This window comes from Amblyomma maculatum, chromosome 6 (assembly GCF_055883805.1).
Source record: "Amblyomma maculatum isolate TAMU_Amacu chromosome 6, ASM5588380v1, whole genome shotgun sequence".
Lineage (NCBI taxonomy): Eukaryota > Metazoa > Arthropoda > Arachnida > Ixodida > Ixodidae > Amblyomma > Amblyomma maculatum.
In genome coordinates, this window is record NC_139349.1 from 69,846,992 (window position 1) to 69,873,110 (window position 26,119).

At 48.3% G+C, this 26,119-nt stretch overlaps 1 protein-coding gene across 8 annotated transcripts in view; it reads left to right on the forward strand.

Moving 5' to 3' along the window:
- The window catches only part of LOC146185979 (rho guanine nucleotide exchange factor 11-like), a 123,646-nt gene that overhangs the window by 85,767 nt on the left and 11,760 nt on the right, over nt 1-26,119 (forward strand). For 7 of the 8 annotated variants that reach the window (XM_084606915.1, XM_084606910.1, XM_084606911.1 and 4 more), the window contains 6 exons: nt 11,063-11,121; nt 12,537-12,611; nt 13,739-14,156; nt 16,603-16,728; nt 18,024-18,290; nt 24,348-24,826. In XM_084606915.1, coding sequence (XP_084463041.1) covers nt 11,063-11,121; nt 12,537-12,611; nt 13,739-14,156; nt 16,603-16,728; nt 18,024-18,290; nt 24,348-24,826 — 1,424 coding nt within the window. The remainder of the gene's footprint in view (nt 1-11,062; nt 11,122-12,536; nt 12,612-13,738; nt 14,157-16,602; nt 16,729-18,023; nt 18,291-24,347; nt 24,827-26,119) is intronic. The other variant, XM_084606913.1, reaches the window with a different exon arrangement.

Sequence of the window (26,119 nt, forward strand, 5' to 3'; positions counted from 1 at the left end):
CCTTTTTCTCTGAGAAGGCAACGGCTTCGCTGCAATGTACGCTCGCACTTGGCGACTGCCGGCGGTCTTGCCTTCCATTCGTTATAGTTTAGCCCGCCGTTCTTGAGCAACGATGACGGATGGTGTTTAAAAAGCGGAAACGGAACGCAGATACTTTCGATTGCTTCAGAAGTAAGGGAAATAAACAATTGAGGCGAATGTAACTTGCGAACGTTGAGGCTAACGAGAGCCTCCGAGCGCTCAAATGCCATCATCGGAAGCTTTTCTCGAAAAAGGACAAAACGTGAAAATGAAAATTGGCTCTGAGCTAATGAAACGTGCCTGGTAAAATGTCTCACATTTCAATGGACTGCCGATCCTGAGTTAATGAAACATACTTGGTAAAATGTCACATTTCATTGGGCAGCCGCGTCATTGAGGGAAGGGAGGAAGCTGGTAGTGAAAGAAAAAAAAAAGCCGTAATTAAGGGCGTCGGAATAATTTAGACCGCCTACAGGGGTCTATTAACGGGCGCTAAAGTCGCACAGGACACCGGCGCCTTATGTGTGTTCGCCTCCATCAGTGCGCGGCCGCTGCGGCTGTGTTCGAACTGGGTTCCTCTGCTCATTATAGTCCGCCCTTACCGCGGAGCCATCGAGCCGGGTGAAAAAGGACGCGAAAAATGTATTCCTGTTATAGGAAGGAGAAGAGGAAAGTTATATTTGTAACATCGATTCCAGTTCTTAAAGAGGGGGAGGGGGGGATCTTGAAGCTCAGTTACCCCGTGCCTCTATCTGGGCTGTTCCCAGAGTAAGCAGACCCAACAACCGATAGCATAGCCTCCTTTATAAAGGAGGCTATGCCGATAGCTAGGACGGTTGGTTTTCGGCGTGAAAAGGCGTAATTATTTGCGCTGGAGCGACAGAAGGCATCGACAAACACGTCTTCGTTGCTTTCTCCGTCCCGTCTGACAAGCGCTGGGAATTGTCTTTGCGCTGGTTGTGGAGGTTGTCATACAGAAAAGATAAATGAGAGGTTAGGGTTCATCTTGGGACGTCCTGCATGGGCATTCACGGCGACATCAGGTAGCGGGAAGTACATGCTCTCTGGCGACCTCAAGGGTCCAGCTTAGTGTCCGGAGTTCTGTCCCCATATCCGAGCTGAACAACGCTGTCTACCACTGATTTTGGTTATAGAGTAGGATACCTTGAGTTTACAAACCCCAAGGACACGCATGCAGTGTGATTCAGATTGGTTTTTTGGAATGATTACAAAAATTGCAGCGGGGGTGACATACCGCGTTGTACGTTAGGGAATATAAGGGTTTGGGAAGGTATGTGTTTGCAAGTGCCTGCAGGAAATGTGCTCCGCTTTGGTGAAGGATTTATGCGGGGGTGGATCTTTTAACCTTTTATTTCGGTAACGAACTGTGATCTCACGATATGTGACCATGCGCTCCTTCGCCGATCGCAATTAAGTGCTGGTCGCTCACTGCTCATTCGACCAATCTTCGGACACGGCTGTGGGAGGCCTCAGTGAGAAATAACCGCGATTTTCGTCGGAAGACCCAGACGGTGCAGATCGAGTCTTCTGTGGTTTCACTGGCGTGCGTCCTCTGTGACGTCAGGTTCTTGCGCGCCGTTTCAGCGGTCGGATGCGCTCGCCCCATTTAGCCGACGTAGGGGCAGCTGCAGCCCGTGCGCGCACTGATCCGGACAGCCTGGCTACCCGGCCTTTCCCCATCGAGTCGCCGCTACCGGCGGGGCCGATCGATGCACCCCTGCGCTGATGCTGTCAGTGGGACAAAGAAAAGGCGTCCCATTTCGCTTCCTTGCCTCGTTTATTTATTCCCTTCAATTACGCCATGTTGTGAGCTTTTACCCTGACCTTAGTAAGGTCTTTATTTATTTCTGGTTGTGCGGACGGGATTACGGTAGGCCATCGTTCGATTCCTTTGAAACGACGCTTGACCATGATGAAATTTTGCAACACAACTGTTAAATGTCCGCTCCCTGGCTCCGTAGAGAAATTTTGTCGTCTGTGGTAGGAGGACGAGGAGAAAAGGTCGGGGGAGGAGGGCGTGAAGAGATCAGAGGAGTACCGAAGAGAGGAGAGGACAGGCGAAAAGAGGGTCGTGAAAATTGTTTTCGAGGAAAGCAAAGACGCGCAATGACTGCCTCACTTTTCAGTGATCAACTCAACCTCGCCTTGAGAGAAGTGCGACCGAAAAGAAACAGACACAGGGGTCTTTAACGCGCGCTGACATCGCACACAACGCGGACGCGGTTTTGAGTTTCTCTTGGAAGCACCATATAGTGGAGGGCTGTGGGAAAATTTCGACCCCCTCGGGTTTTTTTGACGTGCATTCGCATCGCACAGCGCTTCGGACTTTTATTTTTTTTATTTTATTTTTTTAAGCGTTTCGCTCGCATGGACACGTAACCGGGGATTGAACACGCATTTTCGAGGTGAGCAGCCGAGTTCCAAAACCACTGAGCCGCCGCGGCTTGGGGCGCAACGTGCGCGTTCACCAGGAGGATGAGGCGGAAGGTGTTGGCGTTCCAAACATAGTCGATATAGATGCATACATGGGCAGAAACAAACAGAAAGAATCTTGTGCATGCAGGTCTGCTGTGGCGGAGAACAGTTTGTGGAACGGAACTGCTTGTAAGGCGGTCGCGAAACCAATTACCGAGATCACGGAGTGCATGGAGCGCAGTTCTCGAAGAAGCTCAATAATAGTATTAATTGGTTCATAGGAAAGGAAAGGTGCGGTATCTGTCACACTTGTTCTGTGGACACCCGAACTGCGCTGTAAGGGAAAGGGGATGGATGAAAAAACATTTATTTTCATCTGCTTTAAGAGGTGAGGGCTCAGTTTGATTGTTGGCCGCGCCAGATGGCGTCTTTGTCGGAAAGGGGAAGATAGGAGTTAAAGTGGAGAGAGAAAGAGGAGCCGTCGTGAAGGGCTACGGAGCGGCAGCGCTCGAGGAAGCTCCACTTTGCCGGGCCACGTGGAATCGGTCATTGGGGCGACTGCCTTCTTCGACTGTGGGATGTTGATGCACTTTGTTCGGTGAATGTGGCCGAGGTCCATTGGAAGGCGCATGGCAGCGTACGAGCTCGTGCACGGGGATGGTCCCTGGACGCGCCTTCGGTCAGCCACCACCGCACTTCAGAGTAGTGACTTAGTAGTAGACGATATACGTGGGCGGTATATTGTTCCTTGTTGGGCTCCCGAAGGGCTTCTGTGCATGCTACCTGTACAGTGGCTTTCCCAGCGTGGCGAGGAGGAGATGTCGCTGCAGTGCAGCCCTTACCAATTTACGTGGAGCAGACGAGCCAGCCACCCATCTTGGAAGCAAACCATTTAGTTAAACCCAGTGTCTGAATAGCTCGCCCTTTTGCCTCTGAAAAGGCCAAGCATTCGTTGATCCTGACTGGTCAATTGTCAAGCCCAGCAATTTTTGCGCTCGGAATTTCTTGTGGGGGGTGCGTGCATTATAGTCTCATAATCGATGCGTAACTTAGCGCACCTTTCGCTTCTTCCTTGTTCTGTAAATAAGGTCGCGTTCTTGAAGGCTTTGTGCGGGCAGTTTTTTCCCTCGTCTAATCTCGTTGTCGATGGCCAGGCCTCAGGACGAGGTCGTGTAGCGCGTGCGGGTCTTCGCCTCGTCGGCAAGACAGCCCGGCCGCGGTGGTTTCCGCGGTTCCGCCTTTAAATCCCGTTATAACTCTAGTGTACACTAGCCATTCTTGGCGACATGCGCGGGCACACGTCTTTGTTTCCCGTCAACTGCGCCGCGTGCGAGCTTTTTTCCCCGCTTGTTTCGACCTCCGCGTATACGCCAGGTGTTTCAGTGAAGCCCGTCTGGCCCTCGGGCTGCAGTATTTTGTAAATAAAAATATAAACAAAGTTTTTCGGAAATAGGCATTTTGGGGTGAAAAGGTGCCTGTCTAGGTATAACGTCAGCTAGGTCGACGTCACAAAGTTACCAACTTCCACAACAAGCTAGCCTCTATTGCACGACCGCGCTGCAGCCCAGTCGTGGTAGCCAGCTGCAGGGGCGCGTGGATTTTTTTTAATCTGTCACACTTGTGTCTGTGGACACCTGAACCGCGCCGTAAGGGTGGGGAGGAAGGTGGGAGTTAAGGTGGAAAGGGAGAAAGGGGAGCCGTAGTGGAGGTGCTACGGAGTAATTTCGACCACCTGGGGATCTTCAACGTGCGCTGACGTCGCACAGCACACGGACGCCTCTTCGTTTCGCCTCCATCGAAACGCAGCCGCCGAGGTCGGGTTCGAACCCGGGTATTCCGGACAGTAGTCGGGCGTCTTACCACTGCACCACACCGGCGGGGCTCGCAAATCGCGTTCGTGTGCAGTTGCTTTTCTGAATGCGGGCTATGATTGCTTGTCATGAGAAAGCGTAAGCGACGGCAAAAAGGGAGGGCACACAGTAGCTGGAGACTTTCCACAACGGGAATGCCGGGTTAAGGTTTAGGTCAAAAGTCTCTCAAGATCGCGGACTTGTCACTTCTTTCGAGAACAGAGCTCGCGGACGAATAAAAAAAATGACGGAAGCGCTTAGTGCGTGCAGCGACACCCCTCGAGAAATCGCGGTAACTGCGTCGGACCAGATGAATTCCTGGCTTGTTGGAACTGATAAAAAAAAAAAAAAAAAAAAGAGAGAGAGAGAGAGAGAAAGAGATGCGAGAATTCGAAGCCTCGAATTTCTGTGTGTTCATCTTCCACTTACGCTTTTGCCAAGTTTACCGCCGCCGGGGTGGCGCAGTGGTTACGCCGCTCTGTTCCCAAGGACGCGGGATCGAATCCCGGCCTCGGCGGCCGCCTTTCGATGCAGGCGAAAAGCAAGGCGCCCATGTGCTATGCGATGTCAGTGCACGTTAAAGAACCCCAGGTGGTCGAAATTTCCGGAGTCCTCCACTACGGCATCTCTCATAGCCTGAGTTGCTTTGGGACGTTAAAGCCCGCAAACCAAACCAACCAGCTTTTGCCAAGTTTAATCAATGCGAAGCTTCGCTCGTCCTGCTGTATTACTATTAGCGAGTTGAGCCATTCGCGTTGTTTTCGCATTGTACTGGGTGGTACCGTGCGTTGATATAGATGTAACTAAGGTTCATCGGATAGGCGGAAGAAGCGGTTTTGTGTTCGTTCACCGTATGAGTTGCTGAGGGATTCGCTGTTTTCTCTGGTTTGTCGTTTGCACGTGCGTCATATATACAAGTAACGTATAGCGGTCCCCGAGTTTCAAGGGGTTGCAAATGAAGGAGGAAATCGCGGACTTCTTTCTTGCAATTCTCTCAGCATTGCGTGCAGAAAGAAACACTGACAGCATTCTCGGATAGTGACATCTGAGCCAGGCGCAGCTACCCTGCCTGTTCCCTTGATACTTTGCGACACAACTGGTCAGCGCTCAATCCCGATTTTAGCGACATCCTGCGTCGTCTCATCTGAGGTGAGGAGGAAAGGTCGTGGAAGAGAGCGAAGGACAGGAGTGATGGATAGAGCATAGTAGCGTAGGTCGTCCAAAGATAAACACCCTCCCACCCTATTCTCTCTTTGTTCTGAAAGCTTCTAACGCATTTCTCCATGGCTTAAAATTAACCATGCAGATTGTCGCTACTCCGTTATGAGCACCTCGGAACATAACGGTAGTAGTAAGGCCAGAAACACTGCCCCTGTACCCTCGCCTCCAGAAACGACTGTATCGACAATGTTCCAATATAGAAAATTACTCTATGGAATCGAATACCAAATTGCACGATCGCAACGCTCGGCATCGTACTATACGCTGATGATTAAATCCCTCCACTCTGCCCATCCTCCTCGTTATAGTGTTTAGTTGCTGCAGTTATTAGATTGTGGTTAGACACCATGTTTGTGCCTATGTGGCGCAAACCGCTGCTTTAGTTGCAACGACAGGTGTTGTTTATGGCGTTTAATTTTTATATAAGTCTGCGCGCAGGTTGATGTGGCAAGCAGTGGTCACTGCTGTACTGTATAGAAATGCGCTTTTTAGCCATACACATTTGAACAATGAAACGTTTGTTGCAACACAAAATGTTAATTATCAAATAAAAAATAATATTTTGCAAGAAATTGAAGAAAACATATAATACCACACTTGTACCTAAACAGTAATTAGACAGACGGCAGCAACACGCTTTGCAGTCCTACTTCATCTGCTTATTTGGCGTAGCCGGCGTCATTACAGTGTCTTACTGAAGTAAGCCCTTTCATAGCCCTAGGCGCTTTGGGACGTTAAATCCTACAAACCAATACTCGACTCCGCGAACTAGAAGTGGCTCAGCCAACACTCCCTTTGGGTAACCAGAAGCAATCGCAGAAAGACGCAGCGAGACCATGTGGCGAGATCTCTCTGACCCCTTCTTTTATTCAGGGCGTACCTGGTACTCTGTGGCCGAGAGTTGGCTCGTCGCTATCCTTTATTCAGGTTACAGAGGGATGGGCTTTCCAGTGTGTCTGTCGCCGCTGGCGCGGTCTTCAGGGATAATCTGACCTGCTCGTCTCCATCGGCCGCCGGCGATCTAGTTGGTAGCCGGCAGTGTGACGTGTTTACGTGACTTCTCCGGTGAACGTCGTTGTCCCGGCGATGTGCCATACGCAGAGGGCGTGTCCCCGCCGACGACCAGCACGCCATCGGCCATTAGGGGCGGAACCCCTCCTCCCACGGGCTCGTGAATAAACCGCGCCGACCGACGAGCTTTTTTTTTTTTCTTATTTTTTTTCTTATTCCTTCCTCTTTGTCTTGTCTTCTTGTATTCAGCTCTGTCGTGCGCAGTTCCCGTAGGGAGCCGCAGGTGTGTGCGTTTGGAATCTCCGCGTCCGCGGAGCGCTCATTTCCGTACCGGTGGAGGTTTCGCGCGCACCGCCTTTTCTGCCTACCTCTTTCCCCTTCCCCCCCGCCGTGGTTGTAACTGCGCCGGTTTGACGACTGACGTCATGTAGCGGCGCTGGCGAAACGGCAGGCCCCGACCGTATATGCCGCGGTTGCATCTGCTTACGGTGCGTCTCTGTAAACAGTGCATTGCTCGTTTCGTTCGCTGGTCGTTTCTTCCGCGTGCAGAGGCGGAGCACTTACCCGTGGCATAGTATCTCTGTTTACTCAGAGCTGTGGCTTTTTTTGTTTCACTGCTACAGCCGGAACGTAAACGTGCGTGGCCTTGGGCTACCTTGTCGCGGCTGCCGCATTTCGGCGAAACCGGGGTGGGCAGGAACGCTGCCGTGTGGTGCGGCTCCGCCGTAGCTGGCTCGGCCGCCTGAAATGGACACGACCACCTTATCACCAGTGCCTAGTTATTGGGTTTAAATAAATGCTTTTTCCTCCTCCTCGGTGGTTAGGGCTCTTGACTGCTGATCCGGGGGAGCCGGGTTCGATTCGGGTGTTTCGGTGGAAGTAGGCGGGTTCGTTATCGTCCGATACGCCTGTCGCGGATCGTTGGATCACGATCGACAGGCTCGAGCTTCGCTCGCAGGTACGACCCGGAGCAGACGAACTCTGGCCCGTGGAATCCTTGAATAACATTGATTCTCGAAAAACAGCTTCAAGGTCTCTTGAAACCCTCGACATTTTGATGCGTTCCTAGATTATAATCCTTAAAAAGAAATTATGGATCCAGCTGGCATATCTCTAAAAAGCAATGTTTCATAGAGTCCAGGAGGTCCCCTCAGACGGGACAGCCGAAGACATCTGGAGGCAAAACCCAAAGCGACGACCTGACACCTAGCAACGCGTGTGTCCCGCTTTCTGCCCCGGTGGCCATCCATAAATCTTTCAGGATTAGTTTTCTGGTTCCCTTCCCTCTTTTCTATAATGTTTACTTGTTTGCCTAGACTGGCCTCCTCTTACACAAGCAAACTATTTTGAGGAAATCGGTTTCGAAGTATAAACTCCCAAAAGCTCATTTTTCCCTGACAATCTTCCAGGGGTCCTGTTTTCTCGATCATTTTCCTGCCCACCTTTTCCGTTGAGGAGCGCTGTCATATTTTCAACAGGAGAGGCGCTGATAATTGAACGCAGTGAGGTGTAGGGTGATAATTAAAATCCCCGTGCGAGGTACCAAATACTAGTTTCAGCCTGGCTCGATCTACAGAGCTTGTATGAAGTGATGCATGCTGGGTAATCCGCCATGATGATGTCGTTGGCAACAGACGACGCAGCACGGCACTGCCACACATCCCCGTCTACATGGTCGCGTAGTGCGCGAAGACGATGCTGGTGCGATCGGATAGGCCTACTGTGGGTTCTTCACGATTCCGAAAGTACGTATGTGCGAGGGCGAGAAGGCAAGGGATTCCTCTAGCGACGCCGACGCGAATGACTCGCACGGGCCAACACATGTGAGATCGACGCCAATCCGAGCAAGTATCAAACTACTTGCCAGAACTAGAAATCATGAATGTCGGCGATGTCGACGGGCGGCCAGGTCGAGACGCATAGTGCAGTCATTCGTTCTCGCGTAGCTTGAACAGGTCCGCGTCGCACTGCTTTGCGTTTCTTCATAGCGCGCACGAAAAGCCACGTATTTATTCATAGGTAGACCGTCGAAAACGACTTGCTCAATGCAGCCTGGCTGCGCTGCCCGCCGTCTGCTGCCAGCGACAACATCGGTCATGGCGGATTACCCAGCATGCATCGCTTTATGCCAGCTCGAATTGAACAATATGGCGTTGCAGGCACAAATCCCCATTGAGATGCTGACGTAAAACCTCAGTTCTAGACGCTTTCACAGTGCTATTCCGCTTTATGTCAAGATGCCCGTTAGCTGTCAGGTCCAGTGGACGATCCAAGCAGAACGGTCTCAGGCCAAGGTCGAAGATTGTTATCATGATGAGGCTCACATTGTGCTGGCAGCAGGGCTTGAGATAGCTGGAGGCAAACCTCACTCGTCATTCCGCAGAAGTCGCCGAGCTAGTTCCACTTCGGGCGTTACTGTCAATGCAGCTTTTTTTTTTTTTTTATAACCTCCTTCGTTACTGTTGTCGATATGACAGTGGGTATAATGCATAGTGTTGTGCGCACTGCGTGAGAGAACAGTTACAGCGTCAGATTGTCCTCTGGATAGATATTAGTATTGCAGTTTAGTAAATTTGAAACTGTCGGTTGCGACGTATCGGTGCCCAATTAAAGAACGCGCACAGGCGGCAGCATTATTAGGACAACAAAATTTTCAGCTGGTGGAGTCACGAACATCCGCTTGTGTTTACTCCGGCGCGGTTAATTAAAACTGGAATCCCGGGCGGGTGCGACTTTGGCTCCGACCTGAGCAGCGCCGATGCGCTGCGTCGTCTTGCCAGATGGGCGTCCGCGCGACGACCTAATCACCGGATCTTCGCGACGGATAGCTCCACCTCCTTCCTTTTATGCGTGCGTGTTCGGCCTGGTCGTCTACGCGAGTGTATGCCCACACGTTCTCTTGCAAACGCCTCGGCGGCTGCGTAGAGATGATCGACGGCCCTCGGACCGGCGCAGGTGAGCAGGATAAGCGTGTTCCTCACGAACGTTATGCCTTTTTCCGAAGCGGCGCCGTACCGCGCAACCTCCGACGACAGCAAGCCAGGTCGAGCACTCGGCGAAGGAAGTTGCGACTGTTGCGACTCGCGAGCGAACTGGATCAGTGGCCCGCTACGCGTTTAGTCGCTGTCCTGCGCCAGGGCGGCAGCACTGTGCCCTCGTTTCCTAGCACTGGTGCGGACGCAGCCAGCGCCGGTGTGTGTTGTGTTAACTCTATGCTGCGCACCCGAACCTGGCGAAAGGGGGCCGGCTGGCGGCCGTCCAGGGCGCGCGCGTAAGGGGAGAGGGTGAGGGGGCGCTATTTGGGGCGCGACCTTGGGCTTGCATGGCGGGCCCGTTGCGGCCGCAGTCCCGATGCCGTCGCGACGCGCCGAGCGGCCGCCCGCGGGCCGACGCGTCCTCTCGGACACCCGGTACAACAAGGTAAACCCCCTGCTGCGACCACCACCCACTCTGTGCCACCCGTACCATAGTTGATGCGAACTCGCGAGGGGACGAGGGCACTGCCCTTCTCGCTACCCACGCGCGCGCGCCTACTGACTGCTGCTTGTCCATCACCTATAGAGAATGGGCCGGAATAATACCGCCGTCACGTGGCACGATCAGCGCAGTTCTAAAATGGGGATGGCTTAGGACACTACCTTGATGTCATTCTTCATTGGTACGCTTAACCATTTGCTTTGCTTTGTAACTCATGGGTGAAAATTGTCTAATTATTAACACAACTTCCAGATAGTAACAGGCAAGTTCGAATTTGTCACTTTCTCATTCCCTTCATGCGCTGGCGTAACTTTGTGTGTAAAGTTGGGACATAACCACCTGGGGAACACTGCTGTATTGCTTCCAGAATGTGTAGGCTGCTCTTATGTAGGTTTATGATTTATGACCACAAATAAATGCACATAGTTTTTTCAGAAGCCTTGGTTGATGAGTGCTGAACTTGATAAAAGCACATTACCAGTGGTTTTTAATACTAAACATGATAGTTGTCGCACGTTCACGTTCCTAAATACACAAGATTTGCAACACTCGCCTTGCATGTCTGGCCATTCATCTTTCTGTGCTTGTTAAAATTGTACGTATTGATGTCAAGACATTGCTATCACCTTGATATTTTTTTTCCTGCTTTAAATTATGCCAGAAATATTGAGGTAAGGAAATTCCTGTTTTCATGCGTTACAAACATCAAAATGTATGTTTTGGGAAAGGCTGATATTTTGAGAGAGTAATTCACGTGGAATCATTTTCAGTTTGGTATCTGTATCGTATATCATTGGATACATTAGTGGCTGTTAGCAGTTGGCAGCACGGTGCCTCTTTTGGCACACCCATCAGATATGCCTTGGTCCAAGTGGCACAGCTACTTGGCAGTATGCTAGCAAGGGCCTTTATTGTAGTTGTAATGCAGTGTTGCTGTAATGTCATGTTGCATAGCAGTTTATTCTTGAGCCTTATGAAAGCTCTCACTATTGTGGGCACCTTTGTGGCTCATTCTAGAGGTGGCTGGCTTTTTTTTTTTTCTGCAGAGGGAGACGCGGCCATCATATCGCAAGCGCAGTGACCCGAACATCCCAAGGTCCAAAAGGTAGGTGCACTTGGCTTTACAAGAAGCCTACTGGGGTTTGTTGAACTGAAAAGTCGTTGCCGTACTGCAGATTGAGAGGGAGATTTCAAGTCCGAGTGAAAAAGTTGTGGGCACGAATATTTAGGTAGCGCTAGCGGCAAGCATGCAGCGGCCACCAGAATTTAGTACCTGATGCATCTTTGCTAACACAGATGGCGCCACTGCAAGGATGAGTCGAAAAGTGTGCGGAGAAATGATGGATGCCTTATATGGAGTGTAGATAATATATGTAGCTTTGGTTGATTGATTGCAGTGGTTGATAGCTTGATTGATTGACTGATCGATTAGTAACTAGTAGCTGGTGAATAGTGAATGAAATCAGTGTGTTGTAGACAAATAATCCCATGTGTGTGTCACTGAGTTTGAACTAATGTGACGGAACCTGCAGCTGGTACTAGTGAGGCAGCATCATCTTTGTAGCAGGTGCATGTAATAGTGCGGGAGCCTCGTTTAAGCATGTGTCTTACCGTGATTATGGCACTCAGGGACAAGGGAGCTTCGTAAATGGATGCCAAGAAGGCGGAGAAGAATGGTCACTATGAGGCCGCTAGACAGTTTAAGCGAAGGCGGGGCGCTAAGATACGAGGATTAGAAGTGAGGCAGTGAGCGTGCATGCTGGTCGCGTCTACTCCTAAGGCAAAGCTTAAGTGTCCTCTTAATTTTTTGTGTTAGAATTTAATACAACTTGAATCAGACAGCATATCTAAAGAAATAGTTTGAATTTTCAACAGATCTCTACTTTTTTTGCTATCCTGTTAACACTGGGGCAGGGTGTTTGTTTGTTGCAGCATATATTTCTTCAATCCATAAGATTTGTTTTGTGTTCATAATGGGGAACGTTCCCTGAGAATACATGAAGCAGGAGTGACTGGATCATTGAAAACGGAGGCAGAGATTCTATTTATACAATGGATAAGTGGCACAGGCTTCACTTAAGAAATATCTTGGCCTGATTGCACAAAGTAAATTTAACAGTCTTGTTTCCAGGCTAGCCTTTTGGGCAAACACCTTCCACCAAAGAAGTGAGCCTGTTATGCACCTCTGCGTTCCTCAAGACCACTGTAGGGCCTAGATAGTAAGACTACTCTGAGAACTAGGCTGCCTAGTTTGATTTGTGCTGTTTGGGTCCTGTATTTGTCATAATATTTTCATTTTTAATATGCAGTGGGAAAGTGAAAGTTGATATAGAATGGATATAGAATGTACCTGTTGTATGGAAAGGTGCCAGTGAGGCTTAAGTTCTGAAATGATTGTGTCTATTTGACATGCATAGGACAGTTTCTCAAGTGATGGAACCGTAGTTAAACCTGTCAGCCCCATGCTTGTGAGCACCTATTGGGAGCCCAGATGTAAAAGCTGGTTGTGGGTGTATGCAGTGATGTGGACGTCGACGACAAGCCAACCAACCTCAACAACTCGGGCAGCTCCTCCAACTCCAGCTTGTCCACCAGGTGAGCTTCTTACCCCTGCCATTTTGACTGACAACGATGCATCTAGCGTTGCAGTGCTGTTGGTGTTTAGACAGGGCTTCAAGATTTACACGGGTCACTGGAAGACAGGCTGATAATTGCAAAGATTTCACTTGGCTTCCTAGCTGGTATAGTCCTGCTGTGTGAAGTTTTTTTATTTGTGTATGTATGTGTATGCATGCACACATGGTGTTTGGGATCCTATGTGGTAGGCAGTTAATTAAAAAAAAATTGTGTACATTAGCCAGTGTAACAGTGGGAAGGGACAAAAAAAAAGTTTTTCTCGACTTATTGTGCCTGACAAATTAATGTGCTTTCTTAGTAAATAGCTTTGGAACCAGTTTAAAGTGCTACTGGACAAAGTTTCATATTTTAATCTTTGTGTACCTGGCTGTAATTAGAGTCTGGATGTTGGAGGAGATCTCCAGCTGTCAGTATACAAGGGTGTAAGGCAGCACAGACAGCCAAGGTGTTAAAGTCTACCATTTTCAGCTCAGTTACTGACATGCTTAGAGTTGGATCAAAGCGTGGGAATTAACTGGAAATCTTCAGTGTGCACTGCTTATGGAGTTATAAAAGCAAGAAAGAGCAGTGGGCTTTTCACATGCTGCATTATAGGTTCCAATTTCACTGATAGCCACTTTCCAATGTCAGAGTGCTTTGGAGTGTAGTTTGCAGGGGGTAATGTGATGTCGGCCAGCCTTAGAGATTGACAGTGGCGTTTAACTCAAAGGAGGACCTGTGTCCATGGCAGGGTTGTACTACAAAAATTGAATGCTTGTCGTTGCTTTTGTGCTAATTTTGCTCAAAAGTGTTGGCATGCATCGCAGGAAATCAGTTCGTTTTATTAATTAAATTATATAACAGTGCAGTCTAAGGGCTTGAAATGTGCAAAAACAGTTTCCAAGTTGAAACACGAGCTCTCCTGTCATATTGTAGGTGTGAGCAGGTTTCAGGGCCAGCTGTGAAAGCGCTGTTAATTGCAAACAACGGATGCGAAAAATTGTTTCTTCATCGAGTTGAATGGTAGATGGAAGCATTGAGATAAAAAAAGAAACGTGCCAGTGAGCACAAACGAAGAGTGATCAACGAGCTGTGCAACCTGCCAGCAGGAGCCTGGAGAGCCCGAGCCAATCATGGGAAGCCGTGCACCGCAGTGGTGAGGTGCCGGCGTTGGGTCCGCTGGATGACTCCGACCTGGAGTGGGACTTGGAGCCCCCCGACTGGCAGGCTACCTTGGGCCGGGAGACCCTGCGACAGCTCAAGCCCAAGGAGAAAAAGCGGCAGGACGTGCTCAATGAGCTCTTCTACACGGAGCGGTCGCACGTGCGCACGCTCAAGGTGCTCGACCGCATCTTCCGGAGGCCCCTGCAGCAGCAGGAGCTGCTGGCTCCCGAGCTACTGCAACGGCTGTTCCCCAACCTCGACGAGCTGCTGCGCATCCACCAGGGCTTCAGCAGCCTAATGAAACGGCGACGAGCCCAGGAACCACTAATCGGTGACATCGGACCCATGATGCTCACCATGGTGAGTTGAGCTCCGCGCTCACTTGAGGCAGTGTGCTGGAAAAATTCGGCATTTTCCCTCTAAGTGAAGAGGCGTTTAATGCTCATACTGCACAATGAGGAGGATAGGCACACCGCCCTGTCTGTGCCTTGTTTTAACTTTCCCAACAAACGGCAAAGAAAAGTCTTCGTGGTCATTTGGCATCCGTGCAGCTGATTGTGTGACCAAGGGGGTGGTGGAGAGGGGTGGGAATGCACAGGCTTTCACTTTTCTACTAGGAGGGCCATGTAGTCAAAAACTGTTCACTTTGTGTCTAAAGCTTTGCCACCTGGCAGGTGGCAAAAGGGAGGGAGGGAAATCTTCCTTGAGCTCTTTTAGGGAAGAGGGAAAGGCTGAAGACTCTGGTATAACGAAAGCCTTTAATACACTCCTTGTTACTGCACAAGCGAAGCCGAAAGAGCGTGTACTTTGGCGTTTCCTCCATGTCAGTCAAATTGATGGCCCTAAATCTTTTCTTTGTATAATCAATATTGCATGATTGTCAGCATTGCCAGTTGTGTGATTGCCAATTTACAGTTCAGTTTTGATTTGCATCATGTGCTTCATATGTTGCCAGATGGAGTGAAGCTTTTAGTAAGACTCAGATTTCCTGGCACATGCAACAGGGTGATCAAACTTAATTGAAGCTTTTCTTCTTATTGTTAAGAAACACAGCATCATTAAAATCAATTGATTCCATTGGCTGAAGTGTGTTATTTGAGATGCAACTACCGTTTCATTCTTGAGTTGTGCTCGACCGCTAATAATTACTGTTCCTTGGCGATAACAAGCTATAGTAGAGAACATTTAAGCATAGGGGTCATCCTTAGCAGCTTGTGTTGTGTTTTGATTGCCCAGTTAATCCTTTCCACATGACCAATGAAGAGACTAACAGTGGTTTGTTTACCCTGCTTTGCTGTAATGTCAAAGAATTTGAGACGAATATTTCATTGCATATTTCATACTGTGCCTGGTCGTTATCTTAGGGAATTCTTAAAGATTTATTTCTCAACACATTGTGGCCTCAGCTGGTGTTGTCACACTTTTTTTTTTTTTATGCATTGATGCTGGCAGCTGAATAAGTGGTTTTTGTTTTCAAGAGGAGAAATTCTTACATTAAGGAAGAATGTGGCTTCCATGTATTCAATCCATGTGTTCACTTTTATGTGGAGAGTTTTTTTTTGCATAAGTTTGCAGCGAAGTACTGTAAAAAAAAAAGTTTTATCAACCGCAGTGGAGCTTCAAATATTAAAAAAAAAATTGAAAAAGGGGAACTGGTAAAAAGCTCAAGTGCAGTAAATTCTCGTTAATTTGGCCTCCAAGGGATCATCAAAATTTAGGAATCATCTGAAAGTTCAAATTACCAACTGTTTGCATGGTGGTAATGTTTGCCTAATGAATGCTGGGTATACATTGAAATGAAAACTAAGGGACAGTGATGATATTTTGCAGTTTTGTTTTGTGCTTTTCTTTATGCAATTTTTACTGTTGGGAATACCAAATAATTGCTCTAGAATTAATGAGATATTATTGTATCTTAATGGTGTTGGTCATTTTCTGAAAATTGCTTTGGTGGATTGTTGCTCATCTCGTGGAGCAGATTTCTTCACAGCTGTTTGGCCTATTTTAACCTCATTTGTATGCAATGACATTCTCATTTTCAGAAATCAATGAATTGTAATTCTTGGTTTAATATTTTGTTTGCAGTCTACACGTACGGTAACCGCACCACAAAAAACGACAACCAAGCTGGATTTTTTTTTTTTTTTTTTGAAAAGAATTATGCATAAGATGGTGATGATACACACTGTACAATCAGTAATGCAGCGAATGTTGAAGCAGACTTCTATACCGCATCTTATTCTGTTTGCAGGCTTTTCACCAGATGTAGCAGAGAAAAATTTTCTTCACACTTAAATTTGGAAGTATTGCTACATGAAAAAAGATTTTTAAAAATTCCTTTTAAAAATGTATTGAGCTCTTCATTCCCCCTAGTGCTCAGTAAACCAGCAAGCAATTGGTTCTCTCTGAACTTCCTTAGATAGAAGCAAAAAAGTAATTCTGTTGGTATCCTGGAAGCTGCATGATTTTCCTGCTCTGACATGCTGTAAAGTACACATTCTCGCAACAGGATGACTTCTGTTGTGATATCAAAGCACAATACATTTAGCTTAGGTGTTAGGTGCAGCTCTCTATTAGAACTTATTCATTAACATCTACTTCAGCTCAGTGTCTGCAATAGAAAGTGATACAGTGGTTCGAAATATTTTGCTCATGGTGAATGCCTCTTTCTTGTCTGATGGTTGAACCCGGGGTCATTACCACAGAATAAGGAAGCTTTCTTAGTGACTGAGCCGAGTGGAATGATGAAGGCAGTTTCTGACATGTGAAGGTGTAATAAATAGTTAATGTGTGCTTCTCTCTGCAGCTGGATGGCGAGTCGGGTGAGCGTCTGCAGCAGGCGGTGGCCACTTTCTGCCAACACCAGTCACTTGCCTTGGAAGCACTGAAAGCCAGGCAGAAGAAAGACCAGAAGCTGGCACAGTTTTTGGCCGTGAGTGTCACGGTTTCCCTCCCACATGCTCCTCCGCATGGGTCCTCCCTCTTTCAGTACATGCATGCATGAGGTGGGGTGAGCCGTGGCAAAATGTGCACACGGGTGTCACAATTACTACAGCTCAGAGCGCGCCGCAGAAGTCAGTGGACACTCATGTTGTCTTTGCGCTGTGATAATGGTGGATTTTACCAAGCTCTCCTATTTCTTTGCTTTTTGTGTACTAAAGTCGAAGCTTCTTATTTTGACAAGTATGTGCAGACAGGTGGATGATGGCCTGCAGGAAAGAGGAGTTGGGGATTTGAATAGACTCAAAGGAGCGGCATGGTGTGATCGCTTCCCTCTGTTCGTTGTAGGACCCAACAGGCAACCTCTAAGTGTAAAAGACCAAGGGTGTGCTTATATTCTGAAAAATCGAATAGTGACTTGAACATCCATTCATTCAATTATTCAAATGAATCAAATAGTCATAGTGTGTGTTCAAATTTATTTGAAGCGAATCAATTGCGTTTGCAAATTCTTCTATGCTTGTTGAATGAGTAGCGCGAGGTGGAAGTAGGACTCAGTTTTTTCTTTTATTGCGAAAGCAATACTACGACAGCCAAAGCGAGACCTCGGGTGGCCACAGTTACGCCGTGAAGAGGCATAGCTACGGTCTCCTCATAAGAAAACCCAGCCTGCCATGACATTTGAATTCACGTTACCCCTATGCCACGGGCAGGAGCTGCCAGCTCGGGTCGCTCCTTTCATATGGGAGGGTGATAACAGAATCGGCCTGCCAGAACCATTTGCATTCTCGTTACCCCTACGACACGCAGGAACGTCCATACAGCTAGTTTGAAGAGTGACTTTATAAGTGAGCTGGTAGCTTACGCTCTCATGTCATACCCTTAAAGGATGAGCTTAAGTGTCCCCAATAATGTAGCACCTTACACTGATATTGCGTGATAGGGGAATAATGTAGCAGGCAAAACAAGCTTCCGCTGTTGCTCTTGCAATTTAACTAGGGTTAACCAGAGCTAAACCATGGCTAATTTTTTTCGCTTTGCCCCCAAAATTGAATACTCTCACAACTCCGACAAAATTTGCCTTTATTGGGCATGGTTTTGCAGATTTCATTCGTACTTTAACTTGGCAGTATTCGAATTCATTTTGCACCTAAAGTTTTGCTATTTCGCTCAGCTCTAGATCTTTGTGCAGATGACATCTGATTCTATATGGCCTAATCCGACTAAGATTTGTGGGGAAGGATGATGGAGTGGTGATCTTGTTCTCCTCTGTGCACTGCTGTGCAGGATGCAGAGATGCACCCGCTGTGTCGGCGGCTGCAGCTGAAGGACCTGGTGGCAGCGGGCTTCCAGCGGCTCACCAAGTACCCGCTGCTCATCGAGAATGTGGCGAAGCACAGTGCCCTGGGCTCGGCCGAGCACGCGCAGCTGCAGCGGGCCCTGCAATGTTCCAAGCGCATCCTGGCGCACGTTAACCAGGCGGTGCGCGAAGCCGAGAACGCCCACCGCTTGGGCGAGCTGCAGCGGCGCCTCGACAAGAGCTCGCTCGACAAGGTACTGTTGACGTTCTGCTGTGCATGAAAGCATTCCCTGCAGCTGCGCGGTTCCTGAATGACTATTCTTGCGATGCCTGTAAACATCTTTTGACTGTGCCCGTCTCGTGCAAGCTTGTGACATAGCTGGTTGTTTTATGCTACTGCTTTGCTTGTAGTAATTAACCGGTAATTGGTCCTTGTGCTGCAATTTAAGCATTAATTAGGGGTGGGTATTGGAGTATTTATACATATAGTAGTCCTCCTTAGAGTTGGCGCTGAATTGAAATGTAGTAGAACTGGCTGTTATGTTTCTGGGTGCTATGTTTTCTCATCTGCTACGCTTTTGTGAGCCGGTCCTGTCCACAGTCCCGTACAAACAAATGTGGTATAAACACCATTGCCCCAGTTCAGGTGCTTCAGATATCAGATAGCAGATACCGGGGCTGGCAAACATCTTTTCGTTCCTGTTGTATATATATAATAAAAATGCCCACTAGCACCACTGATTACGTCGCAGCTATGACTGCTTTCCTGCATGCCATCCACTGTGGCTTACCTTCTGACTTAACTTGCTTCAGAATGTTAAAACACCACAGTTATTTAATGTCTGGTATGCCTTATGTATAGAAAATTAGGCTAATAAGGGTCAAAAATTAGATTTGGTTTCACGGGCTCCTTTTTTTTTTTATAGCCGAGTTCTATGAAAAACCATTTGACTGTAGCCTCTACAATTATTTGATAATACAGTGAAAGCTCGTTAATTCACAACTCGTTAATTCAAAATTTTGGATAATTCGAAATAGTCATCGTGGTCCGGTCCGCAGTGCATAGAAGTCTATGCGCGTAACAGCTCGTTAATTCACTCAAAAATTGGCGCCGCCACCCATAATTCGAACTGCGCGCCGCCAAGCGGCGCTGTTAAAAACCATCGTTGGAAGCTTTCACGGCAGAACGATAGATGGCACAACCATCGGGGCGCCGCTAGGGTGCTGGAACAAGTACTAAACAGTCTTTCCTGCCGCGACTCCTTCGAGGAACGACGTTTTAGTGTTATCGACCACGGTTTCGTGTTGCATTTCGTGAGCCCTCGTTTTGCACGCCGCTTGTTGTGAGCTTGTGTCCGCGAGATGTGTTCGTGTGGGAAATACTGTGCCAAGACGGTGAAGGAGAAAGTGGCTATTTTACGCGAGGTGGATGAACGGAAGGCCAGCAAAGTGGAAATCGCGAAAAAGCACGGGATTCCACCAAGCACGTTGTCGACGTACGTTCGAAATAGGAAGGCCATCGAGGATGCCTATGAAGCCGAAGATTTCGCCAGCAACAGAAAAAGGCTTCGGTTAGACAAGTATCCGGAAATTAAGACCGCTGTGATCACGTGGGTGAAAGAAATGAGAAGCGCTGACATTCCACTGAGCGGCCCAATTATCATGGCGAAGGCGGCCGATTTCGCCCTGCGCTTGAATGTGGAAGATTTTGTCGCCTCCGAAGGATGGTTTCACCGCTTTAGAGACAGACATAATCTTGTCTTCCGGGTGTTGTCTGGAGAAGCCAAAGAAGTGGATGCAGAAACTTGTGCCACGTGGCGAAGCGGTGCTCTGCAGCAGTACTTAGAAAGCTACTCGGCACATGATATATTCAATGCTGATGAGACGGCTTTGTTTTATAAGCTCCAGCCCGACAGAACAGTAACATTTAAAGGGGACAGCTGCGCTGGCGGCAAGCGAAGCAAAGAGCGGATTACTGTTCTGGTCGCCGCTAATATGACCGGGACGGAGAAGGTCCCTCATTTTGTTGTCGGCAAGGCATATAAGCCTAGATGTTTCAAGAACATTAGGACGCTGCCGACGGAATACTCCGCCAACAGCAAGGCGTGGATGACGGGCGAATTGTTTAAAAAATGGCTCTTGAAATTCGATCGGAGGATGGAGCTAGGGAAGCGTCAAGTTCTCCTCATTGTGGATAACTGCTCGGCACACAAAGTCGACGCCGAGCTGAAAGCCACAAGGCTCGTCTTTTTGCCCGCCAACACGACTGCGGCCTTGCAGCCGAAGGATCAGGGGGTGATCAGAAACATCAAATGTTTCTATAGGCGCCACATGATCGAGCGCATGACTTTGTGCACTGGAAACCAAAAGACCAGCACCATCACATTGCTCACAGCAATGCACATGTTGGTGCGGGCATGGGAGCAGGTCACGCCGTCCACAATTGCAAACTGCTTCCACCACTGTGGCTTTGCTGCCGGAAGTATGAAAGAAAGTGGCGACGATGGGAGTCCGGAGCCTCTGCCTGCGGCTGTGCGTGCTGTGCTGCAGGACGTCAGTTTTGATGATTACGTTGGAGTAGACAGCGATGCAGCAGTGTGCGGTGCCCTAAGTGATGAGGACATTGTCGCTGAAATTGTTGGGGAGCAGTCTGTCCCAGAAGAGGCAGAAGACGAGGACGACGACGAGGAGCAAGAGCCCGTGCGTCCATCCGCGGCAGAAGTTATGGGAGCGCTGAATGTCGCGCGCCTTTTCTTCAGCTTTGAAGAGGGGGAAGAAGACTCCCTGCGTCGCATTCGCATGCTAGAAGACCGAGTGAGTACGGTAGCCCTCAGAGAGAAGAAGCAGAAGATGATAACAGACTTTTTTGCTAAATAAATGTTTTTCGTGCCCTCCGGGCATCAAACGCCTTCATTTTTGCTCACTTTCATTAGTTCGAATTTTGGTTAATTCGAACTGGCCTGGCGGCCCCGTGGAATTTGAATTAACGAGCTTTTACTGTATTAGAAAATACTCGAAACTGTTTGGAAATGCTTTAGGGGATTCACAACCAATTTATGTTACATATTTATATTCACTTTGGGCAGAAAAGTTTATTATTTGCACACCTCTACTATAAGTTATTCTATTGCTACATGTGTAACACTAGTTTGAAACCCCTCACAGACTGTCGACGAAAGGTTCTCAGAATGCTTGCTGACCTTGTTGTAAACTACATGTGCTGGTTTCTACTTATCGTAGCCTGTAGGGTAAAGAGGCTTCACTGTCTGTGTGAGTTTCTTGGAGAAATTGAGGGAAGTGTGAACATTGACCCTTGCTTGGCTAGTGTTCAGCTGAAAACGTGAATTAGGCTGCAGAGTAACAGCTACTTCACAGTTCAAGGGTGTCTGTGCTTCATACAGCAAATAATCAGCATTCTGTTAGTTTGGCAGAATGGGCGCCTGAAGAAGAATGTTGGCTTAAAGTCGTAGGATTAGAATTACGTTAGTATAGCCAGAGTCGTTCAGTATCGTTTATGGTCAAGAAACTTATGAAAATTCTCTGTAACTCTATGGGAGAGTTTGGTACGCTGCCAAAAGCGGCCGCACAACGGCCCTGCCGTCGATTGAGGTGCATGCTTTTTCCGGTGGCGGAGGAGGGGGCCGTTGTTTTGTAGCGTCAGCGGGCAGTGTTTTCTTGATGTGGCATGCAAAAGATGAAGTGCTGAAATATGTGAATGCGTATGTTGTGTGAACGATGCTGTCATCTTGCTGTGTGATGGGCTGCCGCTCCGCCTACAAGGGCAACGACGAAAAGGTGTCTCTTTTTCGTTTCCCATCCGATAGCGAACTGTAACAGAAGTGGAGACGCGCCATTCACAGAAAATAAGTTGCTGGCTTCTCATTTGATTACCCAAATGTATGTGATTGCAAAAAGCATTTCGGCACCACGGACGTCGTTCGGTACGGCGATTTTCTAGTGAACGGTGAGGTTGTGTCTCTGCAACGTGACCAGCCCAAGCTGAATCCTCCGCTGTTCCGAGAATATTTGAAGGGCTTCCGCGCTATTTGACTAAGACTAAACTGTGTTTTTGGTCATCTCCAAAGCGACACTGTATTGCATCAGATGCCAGCATTGCAGTAGACGCTTCCAATAACTCCCACCCTAGCAGTCCGGTAAACGACAACTCTGATGAAGCAGCCAGTCCCTGCAAGCAGTGGCAGTGAGAGTGAGGCCTGTACTGTACATCAAGGCTTAAAATGCTTAAAAAAAAAAAAAATTGCTGGCATGACAACCTCCCCTGCACCTTTCTCTGAATGGCTTTTTTTTTTTTTTTCTTTTGAGGCGCAAAGTTTGGATAAAGCCTGCCAAACTATCAAGACGTTGCGCAATCCAGAGATGCGCAAACTTGGTGCTCCGCAAGACAAAGCGCGAACTCTACGAGTGCTGGCAGAAGCTTGCTTAAGCAACAGCACGTGCGAAAAAAACTGAGCAATCTGGTTGACTGTATTCAGAAGCTTTCACAGCGTGAAAAAATGATCTTCGACCAATGCTTGATGAAGACTGGTGCAAAGCCTGCAAAAGCTGCGCGGTATGTGCAAACAGTGCTCTTTCTAGATAGAGGCTTGGACAACAACCAACATGACATTTGCGCGTTCGCTGTGTACTCCCTCAGACACTTAGTTATACATTCAACCTTCCGTTGAAATTACACAACTACTACTGCTGAGTGCTCCGAAAGATAAAGCATGGGTAAAGCTGTGGCTAGGCGAGCACACAAGCTGGACGAACAACCCAAGCGCATTGCGAATCTAGTGAGCAGTACCTGCAAACGCAGCCATTGCCTTACCGCACATTACGCAGGAGCAACGTGTATGTTGCAGGTTAAAGAACATGCCACAGCACAGTCAGGCGATCATGGGTAAGGATAGGGCTGTGGCTCTGCTGGCAGCGCTTTTCATATAAGCGCCAGGTGGACTACTATTATGGACCTGCAGCGGATACTGAAAATCGAGATCAATTTTGCTTAATGTAGTAAGAAGAGCAAAAATAACTGCACGGGCATGAATGAAAGTGTCTTGGGTGCAACCGTATCATACGCTGCCGGCGCGGCCTGCTGCTGATGACACTTCGAATGGTGGTGGCGCCCCTTGCGGCCGCTCCTGTCCGCGAACCAAACTTCAGCTGCAGTTTCATGACCATTAGAAGTATTGAAGGACTCTGGTATAGCATTTAGAGGTGCAAGGGACTGGAGTTTTCCTGGCATGTGTGTAAGCTGCACATTTGCCATTTTTCTTTTTTGTTTACTAGACAGCCTGTTTACATTTTTTTTTTTGTGTACTTTTTCTCTTGCCCAGGAGTTAAAACAGTACATAAGCCGCTCGAAACGACTGTTTCTTAAAGTATTTGCATGACTAAGTTGACTTGAATGTAAGCCGACTCCCGAAATCGCATTTCCAGAAAAGAAAAGAAAAACATACCGGTGAAAGCTTTCTGCAACGAAAATATATTGCCTGGCTGGACTACTCATCCCCACTTCAGACCACGTATTTCTGTGGTATATGCTGCAAAATTGGCCGCCAGCTCCAAATAGCATCCCGACTGTATCCTTCGGAAGCCTCTTCACTTGGCATCACATTTGAAAATGTTGCCCTGCTGCCACTGCTACTTCCACATGACTTGGTTAGGAACTTCGAACTTGTGGCCCACTGCGCAGTTGTTTTTTCGGCATAAATGATAGCTGCCCTCTTGAACGCTGCAGTGAATGAGTGCCCGAATGCTCTTCGGACTGGAGAGATCTTGATGAAGCACGTGGCCAGCCGTAAAGTCAAATGCGCTTTAGAATCGGAACTATAGAACGAGTGATTGGTGTCTGCTTTTAAATCAACCATCGACACTCCCTGTAAAAGCCACCCTGTGACGTGACCTGACATGACTGACGTGCAAAAGGCGAGTGCTTCCGCAATTGGAATAAGGGCCATTCCGTAAACTATCGACACCCTCATAGGTGCGGCGTGCTCAGTACAAGTAGAAAAAAAAAAAAAAAGAAAAGAAAAATGCAAAATGTTTTTTGAGAACCGTGCACACTAGCTGAATGTGCTTAAAGCCACAGAGCAAAAAAAACTCGTCTTAGCCTCCCTGACACATTGTTTGTCTTGCTTTAATTGATACTGCCACGCTTCGGTTTCGGTTGTATGTTGACCTCCTCCCCACCACCACCACCGTTTAAGATTTTCAAATTTTAGAAGAGGAGGCTGGCAACATAGAATCGTGTAAATTCGGTGTGTAATATGTTGTCCCCATCTTACGGGAGTGCCTTGTGTGGTGTGCAGGTGGAAAACCATCCTCTGAGCCCGGTGTACCGGCAGCTGGACCTGAGGCGGCACCGATTGGTGCACGAGGGCCCGCTGACGATGCGGCTGCCACGCCAGAAGCCCCTGGACGTTCAGCTGGTGCTGCTCGAAGACTTGCTGCTGGTGCTGCAGCGCCAGGATGAGCGCCTGGCGCTGCGCTTCCACTCAGTCAGCTTGCCGACGGCCACAGCTGAGGACCGCATGCTGCAGTGCCCCGTAATGCGACTGCGGCACCTGCACGCGCGGGACGTTGCCACTGACCCACGCGCCTTCTTTCTGCTCGACACAATGCCCGAGCAGCGAGCCATGTGGGAGTTTGCCGCTGCCTCGGCCTCTGAGAAGCGCAGCTGGCTGGAGCACATTGGGGCCGCCACCCGTGCGCACGCGCCACCCGATGATGAGGGCAAACACGTGCCTGACACGCCACCTGTAGACGAGACGCCCGCATCAACAATTGAGTGAGCCCCTCTCTCTCTCCCTCTCTTTTTTTTTTTTTTTTTTTCAGTGAAAGTTGTTCAGTGCCAATCTTTCAGGAGGGAAGTGCATTATATTATTATGCTGGCAAATATTTGAAGACTCCTGAATCACTGTACAGTAGTAGCTGCTCATAAACAAGCTTAGATGCTGGTAGTTGGAGGTGGCCCTTGGATCTAAATGCAGGGAAACCTCACTGATTCGAAGTCACCAGAAGTGCAGAAGATGTTAAAATTAACCAGGTTTTCGCATATAAACACTTCAGGTCGGCAGCGATCAAAGGTTAGATGGCACTCCACCGTTCCTTCCACTCTTAAAAACAGCCCAAATGTTTTGTGGCAAATCTCTGTGGCTATGTAGTTTCGAATTTTGCTCTCATCTTGGAAATTGCCCTCGCATCACCTACCACTCGTCTGAAGAAAGCAACCTCTGGTAGTGCGTATGAGATGAACTATTAGCATAGCAGGCAATTCGAATTTTCTGTACTGGAGCCAATTTACATACAAAGAACTATAGTCGCTTTAATGCATAGAGCCCTATGTGCCCTGGCGAGAACGGGCATCAACATGGGGCATTCGGCTAAAGATACTCAAAACCCACAAATAGGTCACCAAGTTTCAGATGTTTGTTTTTATGAGGTCTACCTCACACGAATAATTGACCCCACACAAATAATTGAGGTGTGGTAGCCTAACCCTCTAGCAAAGCATTGAAATACAGTCGAACCCGGATATATCGAACTCGAAGGGGATCGCGAAATAGTTCGATATATCGATAACTCGATATACAAAAATCGGCTTGTGACGGCACTTACGATGCCAAAAAACGATACTGTATTTGTCGCATAAGCAACCCACTCGCATAATGAACCCACCCTGCACTTTTGCACGGAGAATTTGAATAAAAAAAAAAAAACCGTTAAGGCCAGCTCGCTCACATGCAAGCGATTGAGCGATCTCAGGGACGAGCGGTAGCGACAGAGCGAAAAATTTAACTCCCTCTCGCAGCTCGAGCCACCGCGGCAGCTCTAAACTAGGTTTCTGTGTTGCCGCGGCAGAAATCGCAAGCGTTTTTGCTTGCATGTCGATGGCGCGCGTCACTCCGTTTGGTTGTCTCATCCACAGCTCATTGCTTGGCAGCGTGCCAAGATGCTGCGCAGCGATAACATCGAGGCGCGTTTATCTTTTGATAGCTCCTGCGGTGGCAGGGAGCGAACTTGGCAGAGTGCCCGTGATAGCTTGATTGCACGTACAAGCCTGGTTCGATTTATCACGCCA